The 22,077-nt window shown below is 36.8% G+C and overlaps 2 protein-coding genes across 3 annotated transcripts; one reads left to right on the top strand and one right to left on the bottom strand.

The window, feature by feature from the left end:
* Window positions 1–1,007: 1,007 nt before the first annotated feature.
* On the top strand, window positions 1,008–6,193 carry PJVK (pejvakin). Its single transcript, XM_045830389.1, has 6 exons — window positions 1,008–1,218; window positions 1,953–2,148; window positions 2,878–3,019; window positions 4,061–4,178; window positions 5,588–5,686; window positions 5,901–6,193. The coding sequence occupies exons 1-6, from the start codon at window positions 1,008–1,010 to the stop codon at window positions 6,191–6,193; spliced, it is 1,059 nt and encodes a 352-aa protein (XP_045686345.1).
* Window positions 6,194–11,265: 5,072 nt separating this feature from the next.
* On the bottom strand, window positions 11,266–21,505 carry FKBP7 (FKBP prolyl isomerase 7). Of its 2 annotated transcripts, none has more exons than XM_045825625.1 (4): window positions 21,191–21,505; window positions 19,928–20,079; window positions 15,565–15,698; window positions 11,266–11,962 (listed from the first exon to the last, which is right to left on the bottom strand). In XM_045825625.1, exons 1-4 carry the CDS (start codon window positions 21,397–21,399, stop codon window positions 11,801–11,803), a joined length of 657 nt encoding a protein of 218 aa, XP_045681581.1. In that variant the 5' UTR covers window positions 21,400–21,505; the 3' UTR covers window positions 11,266–11,800. The 2 variants fall into 2 exon arrangements, with proteins under 2 accessions (XP_045681581.1, XP_045681674.1); XM_045825718.1 differs by having other exon boundaries at window positions 15,565–15,695.
* Window positions 21,506–22,077: the final 572 nt, after the last annotated feature.

Genomic DNA, 22,077 nt, shown 5'->3' with positions numbered 1-22,077 from the left:
AGTACAATATTTTCAGCACTCATATGTTTCTAACATGTATTTTTAGCCACCAGACTCCTTTAAAACAAGCCAAAACCTTATATAGTTCTCTTTAAAGGTTGAGTAACTGGGATAATAATGATGAAAAATAAATGCAGCAGGATCTCCATTCAAAGAGATGTCCAAGTGCCATCTTCAGAGTAGGAAACCCATATGTCAGAGTTTATACAGTTATTTACATATAATTTGGTTTTCATTTAGTATTTTATAAAGATCTGCATACAGTCTTTTTTAAATTTTATTTTAATTGTTGAAGTACAATTTTCTATCTTTTACTCCCATCCTAGCCCACCCACCCTGCCCTCCCCACCTCCCTCCCATTTCCATCCGCCCCTAGTGCACACAATCTTTTTTAAGTCTGTGATTTTATTATATTAGTCACTTGGTTTTATAATCATACAAGGAAAATGAATGAGATGTTCAAACAATAAATTGTATAATATAAGGATTAAAAAGAACACTCTTTTGTTTCCACGATGTTGGCATCATGAAGTTGGCATGATGGACGTGCGAAGGAATTTCATTTGGACCAGGTATACTGTAGCTGGTGTCCGGGGAGAATGTTAGTGCCTAATGGCATTGTTCCCTCTGGGACACAGAGCTATATGTTTCCCTCAGAACTGGCAAACTGCTATTAACCTTGACCTTCTTTAAGGACATTGGTAGTATTTGAAAATGACTAGTTTTCTGTGTTTATTGTAGTGCTATAGACTGCAATTTCAAATTACACGTACTCTTAGTATATCATTTTACACTCTTGATCTATAATTCATCACCTGAGCACACCAGGGGAGGCAGTGTTGTGAACAGTACACTGTAAACTACTTGGTGGAACCATGCTTTGTATTTTTAACATGTATAATTATATTTAAAATCAAGTAAGCCTTAGTTCTGTGCCTGGTTTTCTTTGAAAATATGGATTTGTTATCTGAAGGGTGCAGTTGATGACTTTTTGACACTGGATTAATATGTTTGCTGCTGCTACCAAGAGCTTTGTCAAGCAAGTTGGAGATGGAGGGAGATTAGTTCCAGTTCCAAGCCTTAGTGAGGCTGACAAATACCAACCTCTAAGTCTGGTGGTAAAAAAGAAACGATGCTTTCTGTTTCCTAGATGTAAATTTACCTCGACACCTTTTACACTGAAAGATATTCTTCTAGGAGACCGAGAAATTTCAGCTGGTAAGTTTAAATGTGTGTTTGGGAGTGACTCCTCATTTAGCTATATTATTGGTAATCTGAACTTGGCCCATCTGAGTGTTTATGTTCATAATATTTGTACATTTTCATTGATAAAAGCAACTTTTATTACTATGGCAGTAATATTATTATGATTAACAGTGCCTAAAGTTTACAATAGTATGAAATCTTTTATTGATCAAATAATTTTCAAACCTTTTAATAAGATTATTATTGTATAATTTAATTTTAATTATTTTATAAATTGTTTTAACCAAATCAATGTAGAATATGACATAATACATTTATTTATAAAATGGAGGTATTATTTAGTCCTACCTATCTCATATGGTCAAGTGAGATTAAAGTAATTTGTATTTATTTTTTTATGATTCACTTTACAGTTGGCAAACTGAAATATATTACAGACTAGGTTAGAAAATAAATTGATATTTTGAAAAATTATTTCTTAACACCTGTTTTCCTTTCAACTACCTAGTGGGTCTGGATGCTTAAGAAGTTCTGTTGAATTTGAGTTCATTTTAAGTACTCTGGCTATTTATTTCTTCTTGTTTTCTAATTAATTGAATTGCTATTTTTAAACCTGGTTTAAAACATTGCCTTTCTCAACATTTGGGTAATCATGTCTTAAACGGTAAATTAATGTGTTACTATATGCAATCTACTTTAGATGAATTTATGACATTTGAAAAATACTAATTTTCTTTTTTTAAAAGGTATTTCATCTTATCAGTTACTGAATTATGAAGACGAATCAGATGTTTCACTCTATGGAAGGCGAGGCAACCATATTGTGAATGACGTTGGGATTAACGTTGCTGGATCAGATTCTGTTGCAGTCAGAGCTTCATTTGGTGTGGTAACTAAACACGAAGTAGAAGTTTCAACATTACTCAAGGAAATTACTACACGGTCAGTATAATAATTGTTATATACTTTAGTGTTTTCATCAAATATTTTAATTATGTGAACTAATTATAAAGAATTATTAAAATATTCATGTTATACTTTACTATTGTAATATATTTGTTTGAAATAATACAAATTACTAATATATCCAAACTCTGGATAAGAGTAGATATCCAAAACCATTTGGTTTAGACAGACTTTTTAATTGTCCCACAAAATTGCTTTGAATGTGAACAGATTTGCTAAATTATTAGATTAAAAGAATACAGGAATCTGCTTACAACAAGTATGCTAAGAGAGTCTCTCCAGCATACTCCTGTAATAAGCATGTTTTTTGTTTTTGTCTTAAAGATTTTGTTTATTTATTTTTAGAGAGGGAAGGAGGAGAAAGAGAGAGAGATATCAATGTGTGGTTGCTGGGGGCTGTGGCCTGCAACCCAGGCATGTGCCCTGACTGGGAATCGAACCTGCGACACTTTGGTTTGCAGCCCGCGCTCAATCCGCTGAGCTACACCAGCCAGGGCATAAGCATATTTTAAGAAAATAGAAAGGAGAGGCAGATTATTAAATTTCTTTCAAGCCTATTTTCTGACATGTATTAAGCCTACTTTGATTTACTCAAATTTAGTTAAGGTAGACTGTGAATGAGTAACATGCTGGCAAAAAAATGTACTGGATCGTATGTAACCAGATGGTATAGATTCTTGTGAATGTCTCTCTTGTTTATTTTAGAAAAATTAATTTTGACCACAGCTTGATACGGCAGTCGAGGAGCAGCAGAAAGGCAGTATTGTGCGTGGTCATGGAGAGCATCCGGACCACGCGGCAGTGCTCCCTGTCCGTGCACGCTGGGATTCGTGGGGAGTCCATGAGGGTAAAGCCACACTCATCTAGGTTTCTTTTACTGAAGAGTGGCAAGGGGAATATTTTGAAAAGTACTCAATTGCTAATGAGACTTGTGTATTTTGTCAAATGTTGAGATTGAAGAGCTGCAATGATATATAGGATTTTGCACAGTAATGGTTTTTAGAATGTGAAAATTCAAGAAAATTGCATCCTCAACATGTGTAATATAAAGCAAACAAAACACCAGTCCTTGTGAAATAATGGGCATCCCTCCTATTGTATTTAAATGCTGTTTTAAGAATTAAAAATTAGATACTTTTGTGAATTTGTTGATTTTATTTTTAAGTGATGTAGCTTATACTTAAATTTTAAAAGTTGTATTCATATTTTTATATTAATTTTTCTAAAATAATATTGTCTGTAAAATTACTTCGTTCAATGTTAAACCCTTTAAAAAATGTTGAAAGTAATTTGTGTTTAATTATTATCAGTTATATTTGTCCTTGTCATTCACATAATAATGACATATAATAATGACTTGATTGGTTTTATTAAAACAAATTATTAGAAAGGTAGGATTCAATGATAATCTTTTCAAGTCTTTGAAAATAAAGGCTGCATTTAGCTGCCCACCAAATTGTTTAACGTTGGACGGTTTGGGCTCGAACAATTACTTAATTGTTAGTGGTTGCTTGGGAAAGCTGCTGGAAGCTCTGGGGGCTTTGGAACAGTAGACAGAATAGGCTAAAAAAGCTATCTCACTTAAGTATAGTTGGTTTGCAGTTGAAAGAGAAAGGCTTTTATGCCCTAGAGCTTTACTGTTGTGGTAGCTCTAATCATTGGCTCCACTATCAAAGTAAGTGAGGAAGTGATGAGTAGTATTTCCTGAACATAGAACATGAGTTCCCATTGGACCATTTGTACCTTTGCTGTAAAGTTTGAGTAGGACAATTCTTTACTTGGAGAAGTGTTATGTTTGTTTGTTTGTTTGTTTTTGGTGGGATTGTTTCTTCAAAAAGCTATCCTTACAGGTTATGCTCCTTAATAATGTTATTTTTTTTTACTATAGTTTCACTTTATGGATGAACAGAATCCCAAGGGAAGGGACAAAGCTATTGTTTTTCCAGCACATACAACCATAGCTTTCAGTGTTTTCGAACTCTTCATTTACTTGGATGGTGCCTTTGGTAAGTGAATGACTTACATGAAACACTGAATTAAATTTTTAAGAAGTTAATAGGAAACACACACACGCACACACACCCTTTCTCTCTACTTATAGCAGAATGATGCTCTCAGCACCGTCAATTTTATGTTTGGTGAAGTAGTTGGGTGATACCTGCAGCCCTGCTTGCCCAGTACGTCTTCCCTGCTCTGTGGTAAAGGCTCTAGACTCCTACTGCCCCACTTACAATTACAGATAAGAGCTAAGATGCAATCCACTGACAAAAGTATTTATTTCTTGACCTACACGGTGAGATAATACAGGACCTTCTAATAGATGGTTTTTTGATGTTGGCAAATAGAGGAGTAAATAGATAGTATCATGTCTGAAGATGTCAGAGCACCCAAACAAGTGGGCCCAAAGAAAACTTTAATTTTACCTATCATGGCTTTCCCCCCAAACTTTCCCTAAAAATAACTTTAGAAGTACAAATACTTCCTTTAACGTTGTCTCCTTATGTAATACCTCAGTGCAGCTCACTTTAGATTTCTGTACTTCAAAGACCTTCAAGGTTAGTAGGCCAGCCAGCTCAAGTCCAGGGGCAGACCACATGACCAGGCAATGAGTGCTCTAGCCATGGTCGTTTCTAAACTGTTTTAGACCTGTTTATGTTTGTTTCTGCAGTTCTGTGGGAGGAGAGAAGGGGGAGTCCAGAAACAAAATAAAATATGCAAAGTAAATGCTATTCAGGACACTTTAGCTACAGGTTTTTACAATTATATTGATAGTTAGAAGGAGTATGAACTGATAGAGCTGATATATGCATCCAAATTTAAAGTGTGCATATACTTTAGCCTTGCACTTTTAGAAATGTATCCTATAGATATAGTTGCATGTGTGAAATGATAAGGATATAAGGATATTCAGTTTGTAATAGTAGAAGAATGTAAATAACCTTAAGATCTATTATCAGCAACTGGTTAAATAATGTGCATCCACACAACAGAATACTAAGAATGAAATAGCACTACATATCCTGACATCGAATAATCTGTAAGAGGTATTTGAAAGAAATGTGTGCAGTTTGTAACTTTTTGATCCTAAAGGGTTTTACATACATACATACATACTCCTTTATACTTGTAAAATATGCGGAGCATTTCTGGAAACACAAGAAAGTTAATAGTTGGTTACCTCTGGGGTGGAAAACTGAGGCTGGGGTCAGTGTAGACTGGAGACTTCTTTATCACTGTATCCCCTTTTTGTACTCTTTGAATTTTGTACCATCTGAGTATTACCTTTTTCTTAAAAAAATGTAAAATTTAATGTAAAAGATGCAATGACTGGCAGGTACCAGAATTCACCAACCACAACTACATCAACCACAAAATATGAATTCAAGTTATAACATCTTCTACTTTTCTTTTGTAGACCTTTGCGTCACTTCAGTGTCAAAAGGAGGATTTGAAAGGGAAGAAGCAGCAACATTTGCATTTTTCTACAGATTGAGAAATATACTCTTTGAAAGAAGTATGTCCATTGAACAGTATTTCAAATGCATTTTTTTTTAACTTCTGGGCTTAACACTTAAGATTGTCTATTAGTAATCCTGCCTATTAGGAATTTAAATTTAAAAGCCAAATTATTTCATGACTAGTTGTTTAGATTCATGTGATTATAAATGCAGTTGTTATATGGTTTTTTATTTGACTTCTGACACATTTCTCTGTTTGTGTCCCTTTAGATAGAAGAGTGATGGATGTCATTTCTCGTTCACAACTTTACTTAGATGATCTTTTTTCTGACTACTATGACAAACCTCTCAGCATGACTGACATTTCCCTCAAAGAAGGGACCCACATCCGAGTTAACTTACTCAATCACAACATTCCAAAAGGACCTTGCATTCTCTGTGGAATGGGAAACTTGAAAAGGGAGACGGTTTATGGGTGCTTTCAGTGCTCTGTCGATGGGCAGAAGTATGTGCGACTTCATGCAGTTCCTTGCTTTGATGTTTGGCACAAGAGAATGAAATAAAATGAAAAATGAATGTACTTTGCCTGTGTTTAAGGTGCAAAGGTGCCACACACCTTTCCAAAATTCTCTAGGTTCTCTTTGATGAACTGTGGCAAGTTAGAGAGGGAGAGGAAAAAGAAATTAATCTCTCTGGGCATCATTTTCCCCATCTATGAAGTGGAGATGATAATAATGATAAAATCTTCTCATAAGTTGTCATGAAGGTTAATACTTTTTATTTAAAAAAGGCTTAAATAGCCCTGGCTGATGTAGCTCAGTGGATTGAGCGCGGGCTGGGAACCAAAGTGTCCCAGGTTCGATTCCCAGCCAGGGTACATTCCTGGGTTGCAGGCCATAACCCCCAGCAACCGCACATTGATCTCTCTCTCTCTCTCTCTCTTTCTCTCTCCCACTCCCTCCCTTCCCTCCCTAAAAATAAATAAATAAAATATTTTAAAAAAAGGCTTAAATATAAGAATGTAGATGTTTGTCCATGAAATCTGCCAGCCGTATTAGAAGTACTTTGGGGATTTAGTCTACCATTTTAGGAAACTTTTACATAAAGGTTTTTTTGAAATACCAGTTTTATTTTAATTGGCTTTTAATTAAATTTAAGGATGAAAAGAATGTATAAGAGGTGACTTTATGGTGCTTTAAGTATTGCCTTATGTCTGGTAAAATGAGAAAAATGTGTTAATAATTTAATGTAACCCTAAATGATTCATTGCAGTATCAGATTAAAAGCACACCGAGCTCGGTGTGGGGCATTGTGCACACAGTTAACAGGGTGACTGAGAGTGGTTATGGGCTGCTATTCTGTACTGTACATGTGCTCGCCAGTTTGGGCTTTACAAAATTCACCACTGTCATTTTAAAGTTCAGACAGCTAGGACATGTTCATTTCTTTTCTCCTTTGAAAATGTTTAAAACATTTTATATATTTAGTTCTGAGAAATCTTTTTCTTCTGCTCTGTAAGACATCTGAAACAACCTAAATTAATTTACTATATACACTTATGAAAATAATTGCAAAAATAATATGTTCAAATTCTAGACCTCAAAAGTGTGTAAGTACAGCACTCACGATTAGCTATATGCCTATGAAGGTGTAACACAATTGTGCAAATATGAGCTACTTGTATACTATATGCGTGTAGAATGATTAAAATTTTATTTTTTTAACTATTTAAATGTGATTATTTTCATAGTAAGTCTCCATATTCATTTGATACCATTGTAATTTTTTAAAACATAAGTTTAAAAGTACTTTGTGTAAAAACAATGGGAGAGAAAGGTTAGAATGATAGTTTGTATTTTTTGAGAATTTCCATTTATATCTTATGTCAAAGTATTTCTGATTTAGGCAGAGTGTAGGATTCAAATGCAGATATGAGCATACGAATCAAAAAAGGGTCTAGTGACTTTTTTATGTAAAGAAAATGGGGGCAGTTTCCAAATCAAGATGTAACATTGAGTTATCAACTTAGTTTACTTCAACTGAGCAGGTTTTTCTGAGGAAGGTAAAGGGATGAAAGAGTTGATGAACCAGCAAGTTCTCAAGGAGAAGTTATAAAATTAGTAGAGGAATGATGCAATACTGGAAGGAAAGAAAACATGGTAAAGTTTTTATTTTATGAAGTGTCAAACTCTGCTATGCAAATGTGACATCCACTGGTATGGGGGTTTTTATGTTATCCCCACACTTTTAAATAACAGAATTTTGATGAACAATGAATAATGGTTTGGAAAGAGCAAGTTTCAGAAGATGGAAAAAGTTTAGTTTTAAACTCACCTGTTTTGAATAGAACTATTTATTGCCTAACTATAATTTCTTACATATGTAGTAGACAAAAACTTAACGTGTTCCAATAAATACATAGCCTTTCTTTAGCACCAATGTGATCTACAGCAAAACATCTCTTACGTCTTACTCTCAAAAAGTTGTACCATGTCAGGGTTTGACCATGACACAAAATTGCCATGGCACATTTATTTCTTTTCTCCTTTGAAAATGTTTAAAACATTTAACATAGAGTTCTGAGAGATAGTTGTATATCCTCATTTGTATCCTCATTTGATATTCTCACATAGCCTCATGTGTAAAATAAATTCAACAATTTATCAAAAATTGGATGGTGCCTTTCAACTAAGATGGCAGCATAGGTAAACATAGCTTGCCTCCTCACACAACCACACCAAAAAGACAACTAAAACAGAACAACCATCACTCAGAGCCAATGGAAATTGAGTTGAAAGTCTGACAACTATGGAATTAAAGAAACCACATCTATTCAGGTTGGTAAGAGGGGTGGAGATGCAGAATGGGCTGGTCCCACATCCACATGTGTATAAAAAGTTGGGAAGGATATCTCAGGAGTGAGGAGTCTCAGCCCCACACCCAGCCCCCCAGCCCAGGGTTCTAGTGCCAGGAAGATAAGTCCTATAACCTGGCTGCAAAAAAACAGCAGGGATTAAGTTGGTGGAAGGAACTTCTAGAATCTCAAGCAATTCCCCTTAAAGAACCCACACACAGACTTAGATTCACTCTCTCTGAGCTCCAGCATCAGAGTAGCAGCTTGAAAGGCACCAGAGGCATACAGGGAGGAACTGAAGTGTCTGGTAACAAGGCAGGAACTGGGGGACAGCTTTCTTCCAGAGAGAAAGGTGAGCAAAGCCCATTGACCCTTTTCTGAGTCCTCCCCCCTCAGAGTCACAGGAAGCATGCAGGTTCCATATCTGAGACTCTGCCTTGGAGATCCCCTGAGACTCTGTCCCACCCACACTACAAGCCCACCCAAACTGTTAAGCATGACATTTCCATCTGAATGGCTGGTCTTGGCTCATGCTTCACAACTTCCTAAGTCCTATCAAACAAGCTACAGACGGCCTCAGTGAGCCTCCAGTCCCCATACGTCTTGCTAAGTGGCACCAGGCCCAGAACAAGCAGCAGCCAGCCTAGATTCACAGCTTGGTTTCACCTGGGAATCTCCAAGCCCAGCACAAGTAGCAGTCATCTCAGATTGCTTTACAACTCACGCAGAGTGGCCCTGAGCAGAACACAAGTTGGGGCTGACCTTGGCCTGTACCACCTGGGAAGCCCCAGAGCCTCTGCACTCAGTGGACAGCTACAGACCACATTGGAGCACCACCACCCTGCCCCTTGCACAGCTAATCCTCTATACAGGGCAGAGGTTGGTGGTCAGTGGTCATAGCCAGTCCTTGCAGCTGACTAGCCTGTGTAAATTCCTCCATTGACCTGCTGAGAGCAATCAAGGCTCAGCCAGAAAAGTAGGGTATACTTAGCCCATATGAAGTGTGTACCTTGAGTACCCAGTTTGCATGATAGGGGAGGCTGTGTCACTGCACCCTAAAGGACACCTACTACAGTAGGACATGCTACGAAGACAGGGAGTCATAGCAGATTTACCTAATGCATAGAAACAAAAAACAGGGAGGCTGCCAAAATGAGCACAAAAAGAAACATGGCCCAGATAAAGAAATACATCAAAACTCCAGAAAAAGCTATAAACAAAATACAGATAAGCAATCTGTCAGATGCAGAGTTCAAAACACTGGTTATAAGGATGCTCAAGGAACTTAGGACCTCAACAGCATAAAAAAGATCCAGTCAGAAATGAAGGATACGCTAATTGAAATAAAGAACAATTTACAGGGAAACAACAGTAGAGTAGGTGACGCTGAGAATCAAATCAATGATTTGGAACATAAGGAAGCAAAAAACAACCACACAAAACAAGAAGGAAAAATAATTCAAAATAATGAGGATAGTATAAACAGCCTCTAGAACAATTTCAAGTGTTCCAACATATTCCAACATTCTTATCACAGAGGCATCAGAAAAAGAAGAGAAAGAGCAAGAAGTTGAAAATCTATTTGAAACAAGCATGAAAGAAAACTTCACTAATTTGGTGAATGAAATTGACATGCAAGTCCAGAGAGCACAGAAAGTCCAAAACAAGATGGATATAAAGAGGCCCACTCCAAGACACACCATAATTAAAATGTCAAAGATTAAAAATAGAGAGAGAATCTTAAAAGCAGCAAGAGAAAAGCAGTTAGTTATTTATAGGGGAGTTCCCATAAGGCTGTCAGCTGATTTCTCAAAAGAAACTTTGTAGGCTAGAAGGGACTGGCAAGAAATATTCAAAGCATGAAAAGCTGGGATCTACAGTCAAGATTGCTCTACCCAGAAAGGGTATAGTTTAGAATTGAAGGGCAGATAAAGAGCTTCCAAGACAAGAAAAAACTGAAGGAGTTCATCATCACCAAATCATTAGTATATAAAATGTGAAAGGGACTTATTTAAGAAAAAGAAGAATATCAAAATTCTGAACAATAAAATGGCAATAAATACATACTATACCAACAATTGAATCTAAAAAACAAACTAAGCAGAAAAGAACAGAGACAGAATCATGGATACAGAGAACATTTTGATGGTTGCTAGATGTGAGTGGGCGGGGGAGAATGGGTGAAGAGGTGTACTTCTATTTGTTAGAAGTACAAATAGGTAGTTACAGAATAGCCATGGGGATGTAAAGTACAGTGTAGGAAATGGAGGAACCAAAGAGCTTATTTGCATGACCCATGGACATGAACAGTGGTGTGGGGCTGCTTGAGGGAAGTACGGGTGCTGGATGGAGGGGCACAAAGGGAGAAAAATTGAGACAACTGTAACAGCATAATAAAAAATATATAATTTTAAAAAATTTGGTGGCATGCCAATTTGTGTTGATAATTAATAACAAAATCATTGAGAAATGAAGTGACACAAGATAGAGTTACCTAGAAAAAGGGACTGTAAACTAAGAACTACCATGACCAATTAAAATCAAGACAAAAGGTAGGGATGGTAGATGTAAAGGTCTACAAGAAGGAAGAGGAGTGGCATTTTATAATGTCTGAAGGAGTACAAGACTTAGAGCAGTATAGAGTCTATTATGCCTGCTGAAAGAGGCACAAAGCCTTTGGTCTGATCAAATATCTTTAAACACTCTCCTTTGGAACAAACACCTAAAGCCAAAAGCTTGCACCAAAAAGTGCAGAGACCGTGTTGAGGCTCTCTGTGGGATAGTTACACAACTTATATTTTCCTGCATGCATACCAAAACAAGAACCTTCAGTCCTATGATTTTTATATACTACCTACCAGTAATGCTATGAAATGTATAAACATTGAAATGTTAATTCCTGGGTCCCTAATGAAAAAAACTTAAATATGGGGCATTTTAACATTTAAAATATTAAAAAATGGTTACTTACATATTTCTATGTGCTGTTAAGGTAAGAGTTGGGAAGAATTGTGCAGATTTTGACACAGATGTCCTCCTATTTCCTGAAGGGGGGAAATTGCCCACTGGGACACAGAGGTCGATTTCATGGTGCTGTCACTCATGTTCACAGAATAAAGCAATAGCGAACACAATTGTGCCATTCCTGAATACTACATTTGCAAAATAGCCTCACATTTATTCAAAAGTTACATGTATGGAGGAGATCAAAATACGGTCTCATAGGGAAAAATAGAAATCACACCTTGGGGAAAGTGACTTTGTTTTATATACAAAGTACAGTAAGTAGCTAAAACAATTGAGAAATAAACATATGCTACAGTTCATCATGTTGGTATACATTGTATTCCTTGGGAGAAATGAAGCCATCACCATCATGGTCATTCTTCTTAAAAATGTCCTCTAAAACTGCATTCTGGTATGACTTGTCACGTGGCTGGTCATCTTTTTCAAAATCCTTTTTCAGGTAATGATATATCTAGGGGGCCAAAATAATATTTCATTAACAAGAAGATATCACAAAGGTTTACAGGAACAAGTATAAAGGACACATGGACAAAAACTGGGGAAGGGGGTGGAAATGGGAGGGAGGTGAGGAGCACTGGGGGCGTGGAATGGGATGGGAGTAAAAGACAGAAAACTGTACTTGAACGACAACTAAAAAAAAGAAGGTATCACAATACATTTTTAGTTAACTTTAAAGAAATGTTTTAATAGAGAAAATAAGTGATACAAAATTTTCAAAGGGTATTTGAGGTTTTATTTTTTTAATCTTTGAAGCTATCTTCTGAAGAGAAGCAGATCTTCAAATTAGCTTCCCCTGAGGTTAGTGGTACATACTCAAAGATTAATATCTGAATTGAATTATGTTGAAACTAAATGTTTTCTAATAACATATACTGTCCACATTATCAAAAGGAATTCACTCTCAAGGATTTCCATTAGCATTAGTGAATAAAATACAAATTGGTGCATAATCAATGAAACCCAACCACAGGTTTTGAAATAAAATTTAATTTTCTAATTTTTTTATGCTTCCATAACTCTCTCAAATGTATAAACTACAATAATCTCTCTAATAGTAATGTCAAATACATAAAAAGTATTCTGAAATATTTCCTTTTCTCTACATAATATGACAGTTTTCTAAGCAAAGATACATCATTGCTCTGCCTAATATGGTAGTTACTAGTCACAGGCACTTGAAATGTAGCTAAATCAAAGTGAGATATGCTACAGTTATGGCAAAATACACAACAAACTGGGGAGACAATAAAAATATCTCAGTAGCTTTTATATTGATCTAATGTTGAAGTGGTTATATTTTAGATATGAGTTAAAACATATCATTAAAATTAATTTCACTTGTTTCTTTTTTTGTAAGATGTGGCTATTAAAAATTTTAAATTACATGTGACTCAATTATATTTCCATTGCAAAGAGCTAATATGTATAATAACTAAAGAAGTCAATGCACAGTGATCTGGAGATAACGTTCAACAAGGCTGGGCATTGTAGGGGCAAGAGCTAAAGGTGGACCCTGAGAGGTTTTTAGCAATCCATATCCCAAACTTGGTCCATAGGCAGTAGACTTGATTTCAGAATGATAAATGGATAGTAATGAAGGATCCACTGAAGGATCGTCATAATGAATGGATCATCGTAATGATCGTATCAACTATTCTCCAATGGGACTTTGGTCCTATATGATGGAGATACATTTTTCTCTTCCAACTGAGCCTTAAAAATCCTATGCAGGTGGTAAAGAATTTTAAATAGCCTCAAATATTTCTCAGTTTCTAAGTAAAGAAATATATTTTACTAGCCAATATTGTTGACTCTAAATGTACTTTTTTAAGACAGTGCTGTGAAGAGGTACAAAAAGGCAGTGAGTGGGTAAAAGCATGCCTTTAATTTTTCTGGCAATGGGTTCCACACCATTTCCACTTTGTAACTTAATAAAAATGCCGTATTCCCCTACTCCCTACCTTATTTATACTGAAGAAACATTATAACTGACTACAGCTTTCTGATGATGAAGGAAAGTAGTTTCAGCTCATGTTTGAAATCCAGGCTTTGCTGTGTACTAGCTATGCAGCCTCGGGACCAATAATTTAACCTCTCTGAACCTCAGTTTTGTCATCTTTGAAAGAAAGGAAATAGAATCTATACTTTAGGACTGCTGTGAAGATTAGAATCATGTTTACAAATGTCAGTAAAAGATAGCTATTGTTATCATAAAAATCAAGCAAATGAAAATCACTCCTATCCATCTAGAGATAATGCAGCGAAAACCTGATACTTGAGAAACATTTGGGCAAAATGCAGCTAAGCAGGTCTCTATTTTGGACTGTCTCTAGTTTTATTTTCCAGAAAAGAATGGAAGATCCCCTAAGGTCCCCCGAGGAGCAGTCAAATTGCAGAAGGTGCCTGCTGGTGTGCCAGTGATAGTAGATGGTCTGTGTGCACAGGCTGTGCTCTGGTGTACCCTGTGGACGCATCTGCAGCTGCAGTTCATTCTCTAAGCAGGGCTGTCCACCCTTTTGGCATCTCTAGGTCACAGTGGAAGAAGAAGAGTTGTCTTGGGCTACACATTAAATATATAAACATTAATAAAAACTGATGAGCAAAAAAAAGTTTTTAAGTAAATTTACAATTTTGTGTCGGGCCACATTCATTCCCATCCTGGGCTGCATGTGGCCTGGGGGCTGTGGGTTGGACTCCCCTGCAGGGTGATAGGGAATCGACAGAAAGTATGTACTGGGAATAGTCTGCCATCTCTCTAATTGCTGCTGTTAAGGAAAAGGGGATGTCCCCTTTCTCTTATCCTTCTTCTGTCATTGATCAGCCAAAGAGCTTCAGACACAGTCCTTACTGATATCTCAGAGGAGGAAGTGGCATTAGGGTGGGGAAAGATTGGAGAGGGAGAGAAAAAGAAAAGAAAAGGATTTAAATTTATCACTTGAATAAATGACCCAGTTGCCTTTTATTACTGACTTAAATGATAAGAATTATACATGTTAAATTGCTTCCAAATGAAAGGGGAGACAATTGGGTTACTCAATTTAAGCAAAAAGAATAGTTAGTGGGACTGTGTAAGGCATCAGACTTCAACATTAGCCCTGAAACATTCATGATGCAAAGTCCCTGAAAGAGGCAGGGTGGATCCATGGTTAAGAGCACAGTAGTAGAGCCAGGTTGCTGGGTCTGCAATCTGGTTTTGCCACCTAGAGCTGTGTGACCTTAAGCTACTTACTTAACCTGTCTGGGTGTCATTTGCTCCTTTGATAAAATGGAGATAGTGGCAATAGTGTCTTCCTCAGATTGTCAAGATTAAATTAGATCACACACTACTGAGTTTATAATTATACCTGGTATTGAGGAAGTGTGAAAAAAATTATTATTCCAAGATCTTTATTAATCTTTCAACTCATATATATAAGACCAAGTGGGGTGCAGAAGCTAGGTAGCTGAACTTCTGGGTCCTGTTTACTAACTTTCCAGTCTAAACAATTCAAATTCTTGGTAGCTTTTTTCATAATCTCATGTAGTCTCCACAATCTTATGAAGTCGTAATTACCGTATTTTGCAATGTATAATGCACACTTATGTTTTTGTGTGCATTACACATGGGATTATTGTATCCATTATTATACCTATGGTATGTAATCATTATACCCATGTATAATGCACATCCTTATTTTCCCCTCAGAAATCTGAGCAAAAAGTGTGCATTACATATAGCAAAATATATTATTTGCCCTGTTAGAAATTCCTACAGTGTTCCTTGAAAGAGATCTGCTCCTATAGTCTAGATGCTGTAAATGCCCCCTGGAGATTAGTTTGGTATGTTAATGACCCTCTAGTACAGAGAAAAGAAATTGAACAGAATGACTCAGTTACAAGTTTTGTATTGAAAAGCACATTTTCTTTTTAAAACTTAGCTTTTTTTGTAACCAGCTCTATTAAAAGCTAAATAATTGGCCTGCACGAGGTAAAAGTAAAAAAATAATAGTACAAAGATGGATTTAAACTGTGATTAAAAAATGAGATCACACACGTGAAATCTGTCTGAATTACCTCGGTTTTAGACAGTTGCCTGTCACTGTCCGTGTCTATCTGTTTAAATGTCTCAATGCTTCTTGGTCCTTTGGTCACAGCGTAAAGTTCGATCTCAAAGATCAATGTTGCATCAGGTGGAATCTTGCCTTCTGCTAAAAGTATAAATTTTAACAGTTTTAACTTACATGAAGATAATGTTCAAATATTTATTCACAAATAGCCAATATAGCATTATGATTATATTATTTTATATTTATAAAAATTCTATTCTAAATACTTTTTAGAGATTTTTTTCATATGTTTTTAAGCTGAATCAGTGTTAAGGACTTAGGGGACCATTATTTCCCAATTAAATTATAATAAATATAAATCATATAATTTTTATTAATATACCTAGCATTGTAGAGATGAGAGCTGGTACAGAGAAGAAATTCATGGGCAGAAAAATCCAAAGCACAAATCAGTAATATTTTAGAAAATGATTTTGTATAGTTATTTAGGAGCATAAATAAAACATATATATCAATATATTTGTCTTTCAAATTCTTTCTTTTTATCCTCACCCAAGTATAATTTTTCATTGCTTTTTAGAGAGCTAGAAAGGGAGGGAGGGGGAGAGAGAAAGAGAGAGGAAAATGCTGATTTGTTGCTTTCTCATACATGCTCCGATAGGTGATTGAACCCTCAGCCTGGATATGTGCCCTGACCAGGGAATCAATCCCTGGACCTTTCCATATATGGGATGATGCTCCTACCCACTGAGCCAACCAGCCAGGGCTGTCTCTCAAATTCTCTGTAGATATTAAAAAATAAATGCGATGACAGAATAAATCAGTAACAATTTTATGAAGAAATTTCTAAACACAATAAAACATGTTAAGTATTAAGTTGAATAGTTCTCCTTAATAAAGTCAACCTATTAACTGATTTCACAGATCATTTTAGTAAGCTATTGGCTATTTCGGATAATCATTTCATAAAAATAACCTGTAGAAATGATTTGCTAAGAGGCAGTGGATAGCTTGTGTATTCATAGTCTCTCAGAGTGCCTGATTCTAGCTGCTCAAATATTTGTTGAATGAATGACATCTCTGCTATCCTTTATTTAAAAAATGGCTAATTTTCTGGCTGGTGTGGCTCAGTGGACTGAGCGCCAGCCTGTGAACCAAAGGGTCGCTGGTTCGATTCCTAGTCAGGGCACATGGGTTGTGGGCCAGGTCCCCAGTAGGGGGCACGTAAGAGGCAACCACACATTGATGTTTCTCTCCCTCTCTTTCTCCATCTAAAAATAAATAAAAATCTTTTAAAAATAAAAAAATTAAAAATGGCTAATTTTGCTCTTGAAGAAAATGGTAATTTCTTTAATAAAAAAGAGAAAATGTTTATGTAATCCAAAGAGAAAAGAGTTTGAAAGTTACAGCCAAAAGGAGAGATGGATCAGTCATCTCCAAAGCCAGGCACAGAAAGATCTACTCATGCATCTCATTACTAATGTGACCATTCTAGCCAAAGCAGCACAGAGTTCCTGATTTTAGGGTACAAGAGCTAGAGATTGAGCCAACCATCAGTTTTACAAAACTCATTCCTATTCTGTCCAGTTACAATCTTCTTATGTCAGAAAAATAACTTCTGAAAATGATTTAAAACAAATTCCAATTTCTTAAAAAATATTACATGTTAAAGTTTCTGAATAATTCTACCGTACACCTAGAAATTATTGCCAATTAGGTTTTTTCTTACAAAAAATGGTATAAAGGGAAAAATGTGCATTTGCTGCAGAATTACTTGTATTTAGAGGAGATCAAAGACATAGGAGTTAATGTAAAGAATCTATACATACCACATGTATTGTTAATTTAAGCACTAACAAGTCACATGCATTTGGAGACATGCAGGGGTGCTCTGCAATATGAGGCAAGGGCCTTGCGCAGAAGAAAGACTTCTTCAAGTACTACCTAAAACAAAGTTATGACTAATGTTAGCTCTTCATAACAACTCATTTTCAAAAGCTTATTTGATCAAGAAGTTTTGTTAAGCACTTACTTATGGTTTATACTGCAACTTTTCAAACAATCTAATCTAAGCTATTGCATGCAGGTAAACTAGCAGTTAATTGCATTCTAAAAGACACACTTTGGGCCTCAGTTTCCTAATGTGTAAACTGGGAGTGTTGGTGGTATTACTAGTGGGATTCATTATTTTTATGTTTATTGGAGAAATTGAATTGAATATTGAATATGAACTTAAAATTGAATATGAACCAACTTCAAGTCGAATTTCTACTTCTCTGCAGCAAAGGGGTTTCACTTATTAATAGTTTAGGCAGCTTGCATAGTCATTCATATCCAAGCATAAATTAGTCTACAAAAAGGATAAACTAGTCTTTTGCCTTAAGGTAATGGGACCCAGGATGAGTACCTGGTACTGAGGGATGTGGGTGCTCTAGGCTGACAGGGGAGCGGGAGCAGTGGTAGTAGGCAGCGTGTGGAGGCATCTGATGAGCCAGCACAAGAAAGAAATTCTGAAAATGAGATTAAAGAGACTGCAAGGCAAACCTTGCATACCTAGAATTGGCTTCAACCTATCACATTTTTAGGACAATTACTGCATTTAATTTAACTTATCTTCAATTCTTAAATCTCTCTCCTAGCTTCCTCTACAAGTAAAAACAGGATATACAAATTATAGTCAGTGGGAGCTATTTTCTTGCCCGAATGGTACAAAGCATTGAAAATGAAGCTGTAGTTGTCTGGAACTGTCTCTTGAGGAGTTTTCAGCCTGACTGGGTGTGACTTGCACCACTAACCTCCCTCTACTCCAGGTAGGAGCAGTCATCCCTTGCTCTTGCTGGGAACAAGAGGTGAGGGAATCACTACTGTTAATGAGTCTTTTGCTACCAAAAAAGACTACAATGAATATTCTTTTACATATATCTTTGTGCACGTTCCTGGGAATGGAACTACTGAGTCAGAGGACATGTACATTTTAAATTTTGATAGAAATCACTAGCGAGTTCAAATGGTTTACATTCTCAGCAATAATGCATGACTCTACTGGTTTTCCATACTTTTGCCAACTTCTACGCCTTTGCAGATGAGCAAAGTTGTCAAATGGTGCCTCACTTTTGTTTTAATTTCCCTTGCTTTAATTATGGATAAAATTAAGTATTCTCATAAATTTAAAGGTCATTTGTATCATATATTTTTTTGTTAGTGGGGCACTTGTTTCTAAATTTGCATATTTCTAAGGATGATTTGTTTTATTATTTGTTATTAGGAGTCTTCATGAGTATTGCAAACACTTTCCCTACTTAACTGCTTTACCTAAGTTTTCAGATCTCATTGTAGAATTTTAAAAATAGGTAAGATATTGGAAGAAGCAGTTCAGTTCTTCTACATTTCAAGGCTTCTCCTGACTTTGGGTAACAGAAATTGACAGCTGGTTCAGATGTTCTTTTTACTTATTTTCCAGTGCTGTCCTTTTACTCTAAAATCCTATGTTCCAGTTTCCAGAGTTTAGAAATTTGACTTTGGTACTGCTTATCGAAGGTGTATACCTTTATGTTAAAAATAAATAAACATTATGCTAAAAGCAAAAGTGACAAAGGTAGGGCTTATAGAATATAGATGATCATTATGAGTGCTACCACTATGTGGGGGGAGGAACTCTGGCCAGAGAGCTATATTCCAACAATTTTTTTTAATATGGAAAAACAGGGGGCTGGGCTAGACTGGATTGGATACAGCTGAAGTTCATTGTATTCTAAAGTTCTGTAATTATTTCCTCTAGGATTTTAAATTTTATATTAAATTTTCATAGAGATTGAAAAATTTTTAAGTGGGAGAAAATTTATTAGTATAACCATTTTACCTGTACAGTGTTAACATTCACACTATTGTGCAACCGATCTCCAGAACTATTTCATTTTGCAAAACTGAAACTCTATACCCATTAAATAACAGTTTCCTATTCTGTCCTCTCCCCATGCTCTGGCAACCACCTTTCTCTTTCTGTGTCAATGAATTTGGCTACTATAGGTACCTAATTAAAGTGGAATCACATAGTATTTGTTTTCGTGATTAGTTTATTTCACTTAGCATAATGTGCTAAAAGTTTATCCAATGTATAGTGTATGTCAGAATTTTCTTCCTTTTAAAGGCTGAATAATATTCCATTGTATGTAAATACTACATTTTATTTCTCCATCTGTCAGTGAACACTTGTGTAATCTCTACTTTTTTTGCTTTTGTGAATAGTCCTGTTTTGAACATGGGTGTACAAATATCTCTTTGAGACTCTGTTTTCAATTCCTTTAGGTATATACCCAGAAGTCTATGATTTATTTGTAAATATAGCATAGAGATATAAATATTAACCTTACCATAGCCCTCCTTTCCATATGCAAATGAAGGGGGTATAATCACTTTCCGCTTCTCTCCAGGGCACATATCCATCATGGCAATGTCTAGGCCTTTAATGACTTGCCCCACACCAAGAACAAACCATTTGGGGTGGCCTTCATTTTGTGTCCGGCTATAATAAAAAGCACACTTAGGTAAGCTGACTTCAAGAAAAATGAAATTGAACTTTAAAATACAGCTAAGCACTTAATTATATTAAAATTGGAGTCCTCTCTAACCATATCTTTTCCCATACTAGCACTCATTCTGATTTTGGTGGGGTGTTGGCTCAAACTTTCCTCTTAAGAGGCAGAAGGAGGTATGATTTGTCCAAAGATAGTCATCAGGAGTCAGCTCATTTTTTTGTCATCTTTACAAAAACTATTCAACAATTAACTTTTTAATGGGTCTCCTGCCCCTGCCTAGCTGCATGACTTGTCCAAATAATACATTTAACCATTCTGGATTTGTTTTTAAAAATGATGGAGCAGGTTTAGCCTCAAAAAGTTATTTGAAAGGTATTTAAAATTTGTACCTTTTCTTCCCATTAAATTTCTCTATTTTCCTCTAAGTGGAAAGAACTAATTTTCCTCCATCCTATCTTTGATAGGGTAATAGCACAAATGAAAAAACATTCTTCCTCTGAGTAACGAACCGTTGATTAAATCAGAGTAGGCGGCCATGGCATGAAGGTTCAGGTGGGAAGATGACACAGGGCCCAGAAGTCACCAGGAAAGTCATTGGGTCTTCTTGATACAGTTGGAAAGTTGCCCCCAACCTGTAAATATGGAGCTTCTGAAGCCAGATAAAATCCTCTAAACTACCTTCCTTAACCCTCTGTAAAGAGATGCCAACTATATGTAACCCTCTCTTAAGAGACTCCACCCACAGCAAAGGAAAACTTTGGACTTCTATAGATACTAAGAGTAGTGGTGGTGGTGTGTGTGTGTGTGCAGTGTATTTTTGGTAATTTCTCGGCCAACATTTTTAATACTTTAGAAAGTAATGTTCAGTTTAATAGAATCAGATCAGCTTAACTACTGCACCTGATCTGATTTTCCCTCTAGGAACACAAGGTTCAGCTCTCACTGTTAAAAAACAAGAACAACGAACTAACAAAGGAACCAACCAACCAACCAACCAACCAACCAACCAACTAACCAACCATTTAACTTCTGCTTGCTGGAGGGAGGCTAGATTTCCCGCATCAACTAGATGCGAGAGCTACTCGCTGCATTTCCTACCTGCAGTAGAATTTCGAGCCGTCTTTAGCCAAGAAACCGTCATAATGAGCATTTAGCAGGTCTCCCTTCTTGCTTGTTTTAGAACAGTTTTCTGGACGATGCAAAACTTCTATTTTCACTTCCTCTGTGAACTCCTCTTTCTTTTGTCCCTGAGCAGGAAAAATGCCCCATATGTAAAAGAAAAAGATTAATCTGAGTAAGAAATGCATGATTCCTGGAGTGGGGCCCGGATGGTTACTGCGTTCCCTCCCGCGTGTCACTCACGCGCGGCGGCTGCCCCGGCAGCTGAATTATATTGACGCGTGGCAAGCATCATTTGGCGACACAAAGGGTCGGGGGCGGGGCGGTGCGCGGCCCTGCCCCTTCCCCGGAGGCCCGCTCAGCCCAGGAATTTTGTCGGTCTAGGGCGGGTCGTGTCTCTCCGGTACCCGGCACTTTTTGGCTGACTATCATCAGTCGCTAAGGCAACACTGCTCGCTTGCATCGCTTCTCCTCGCTGCGTCCGGTTATTTTACAGCCAGTTTCCTCAGGGTTTAGCCGTAACATTCTCGTTTCCTAAAATGAAACTGGCAAAAGACGAAATAAAACGGCCTAGGGTGGGGTGCAATCAGATAATATGGTTGTCACTTCTGGGCTTAAAAGAAGCCCAGATCCCTAGAGAACTACCGGGCAGGGAGAGGTATTCTGGGGTATCCTTGAAGCGCCTTCTCGGGGTCGGAGTCATGCCTTAAGAAGTTCCAGGCAAAGCCACACGCAACCCGAAGACCTCCCGGTCGCGAGTAAACAGATACGCAGCTCCTCACGGTCAGTTTCCCCCCGGGAGCGGAGTCCAGCGATTCTGCACCGCTGCCGGCTTGCGTTGCTTGCTCCCACCACTGGGGGCCGCC

The sequence above is a fragment of the Phyllostomus hastatus genome, unplaced genomic scaffold (assembly GCF_019186645.2).
Source record: "Phyllostomus hastatus isolate PE091 unplaced genomic scaffold, TTU_PhHast_1.1 phas_contig_1, whole genome shotgun sequence".
NCBI classification, from domain to species: domain Eukaryota; kingdom Metazoa; phylum Chordata; class Mammalia; order Chiroptera; family Phyllostomidae; genus Phyllostomus; species Phyllostomus hastatus.
This window is presented reverse-complemented; position numbering and strand designations above follow the sequence as displayed.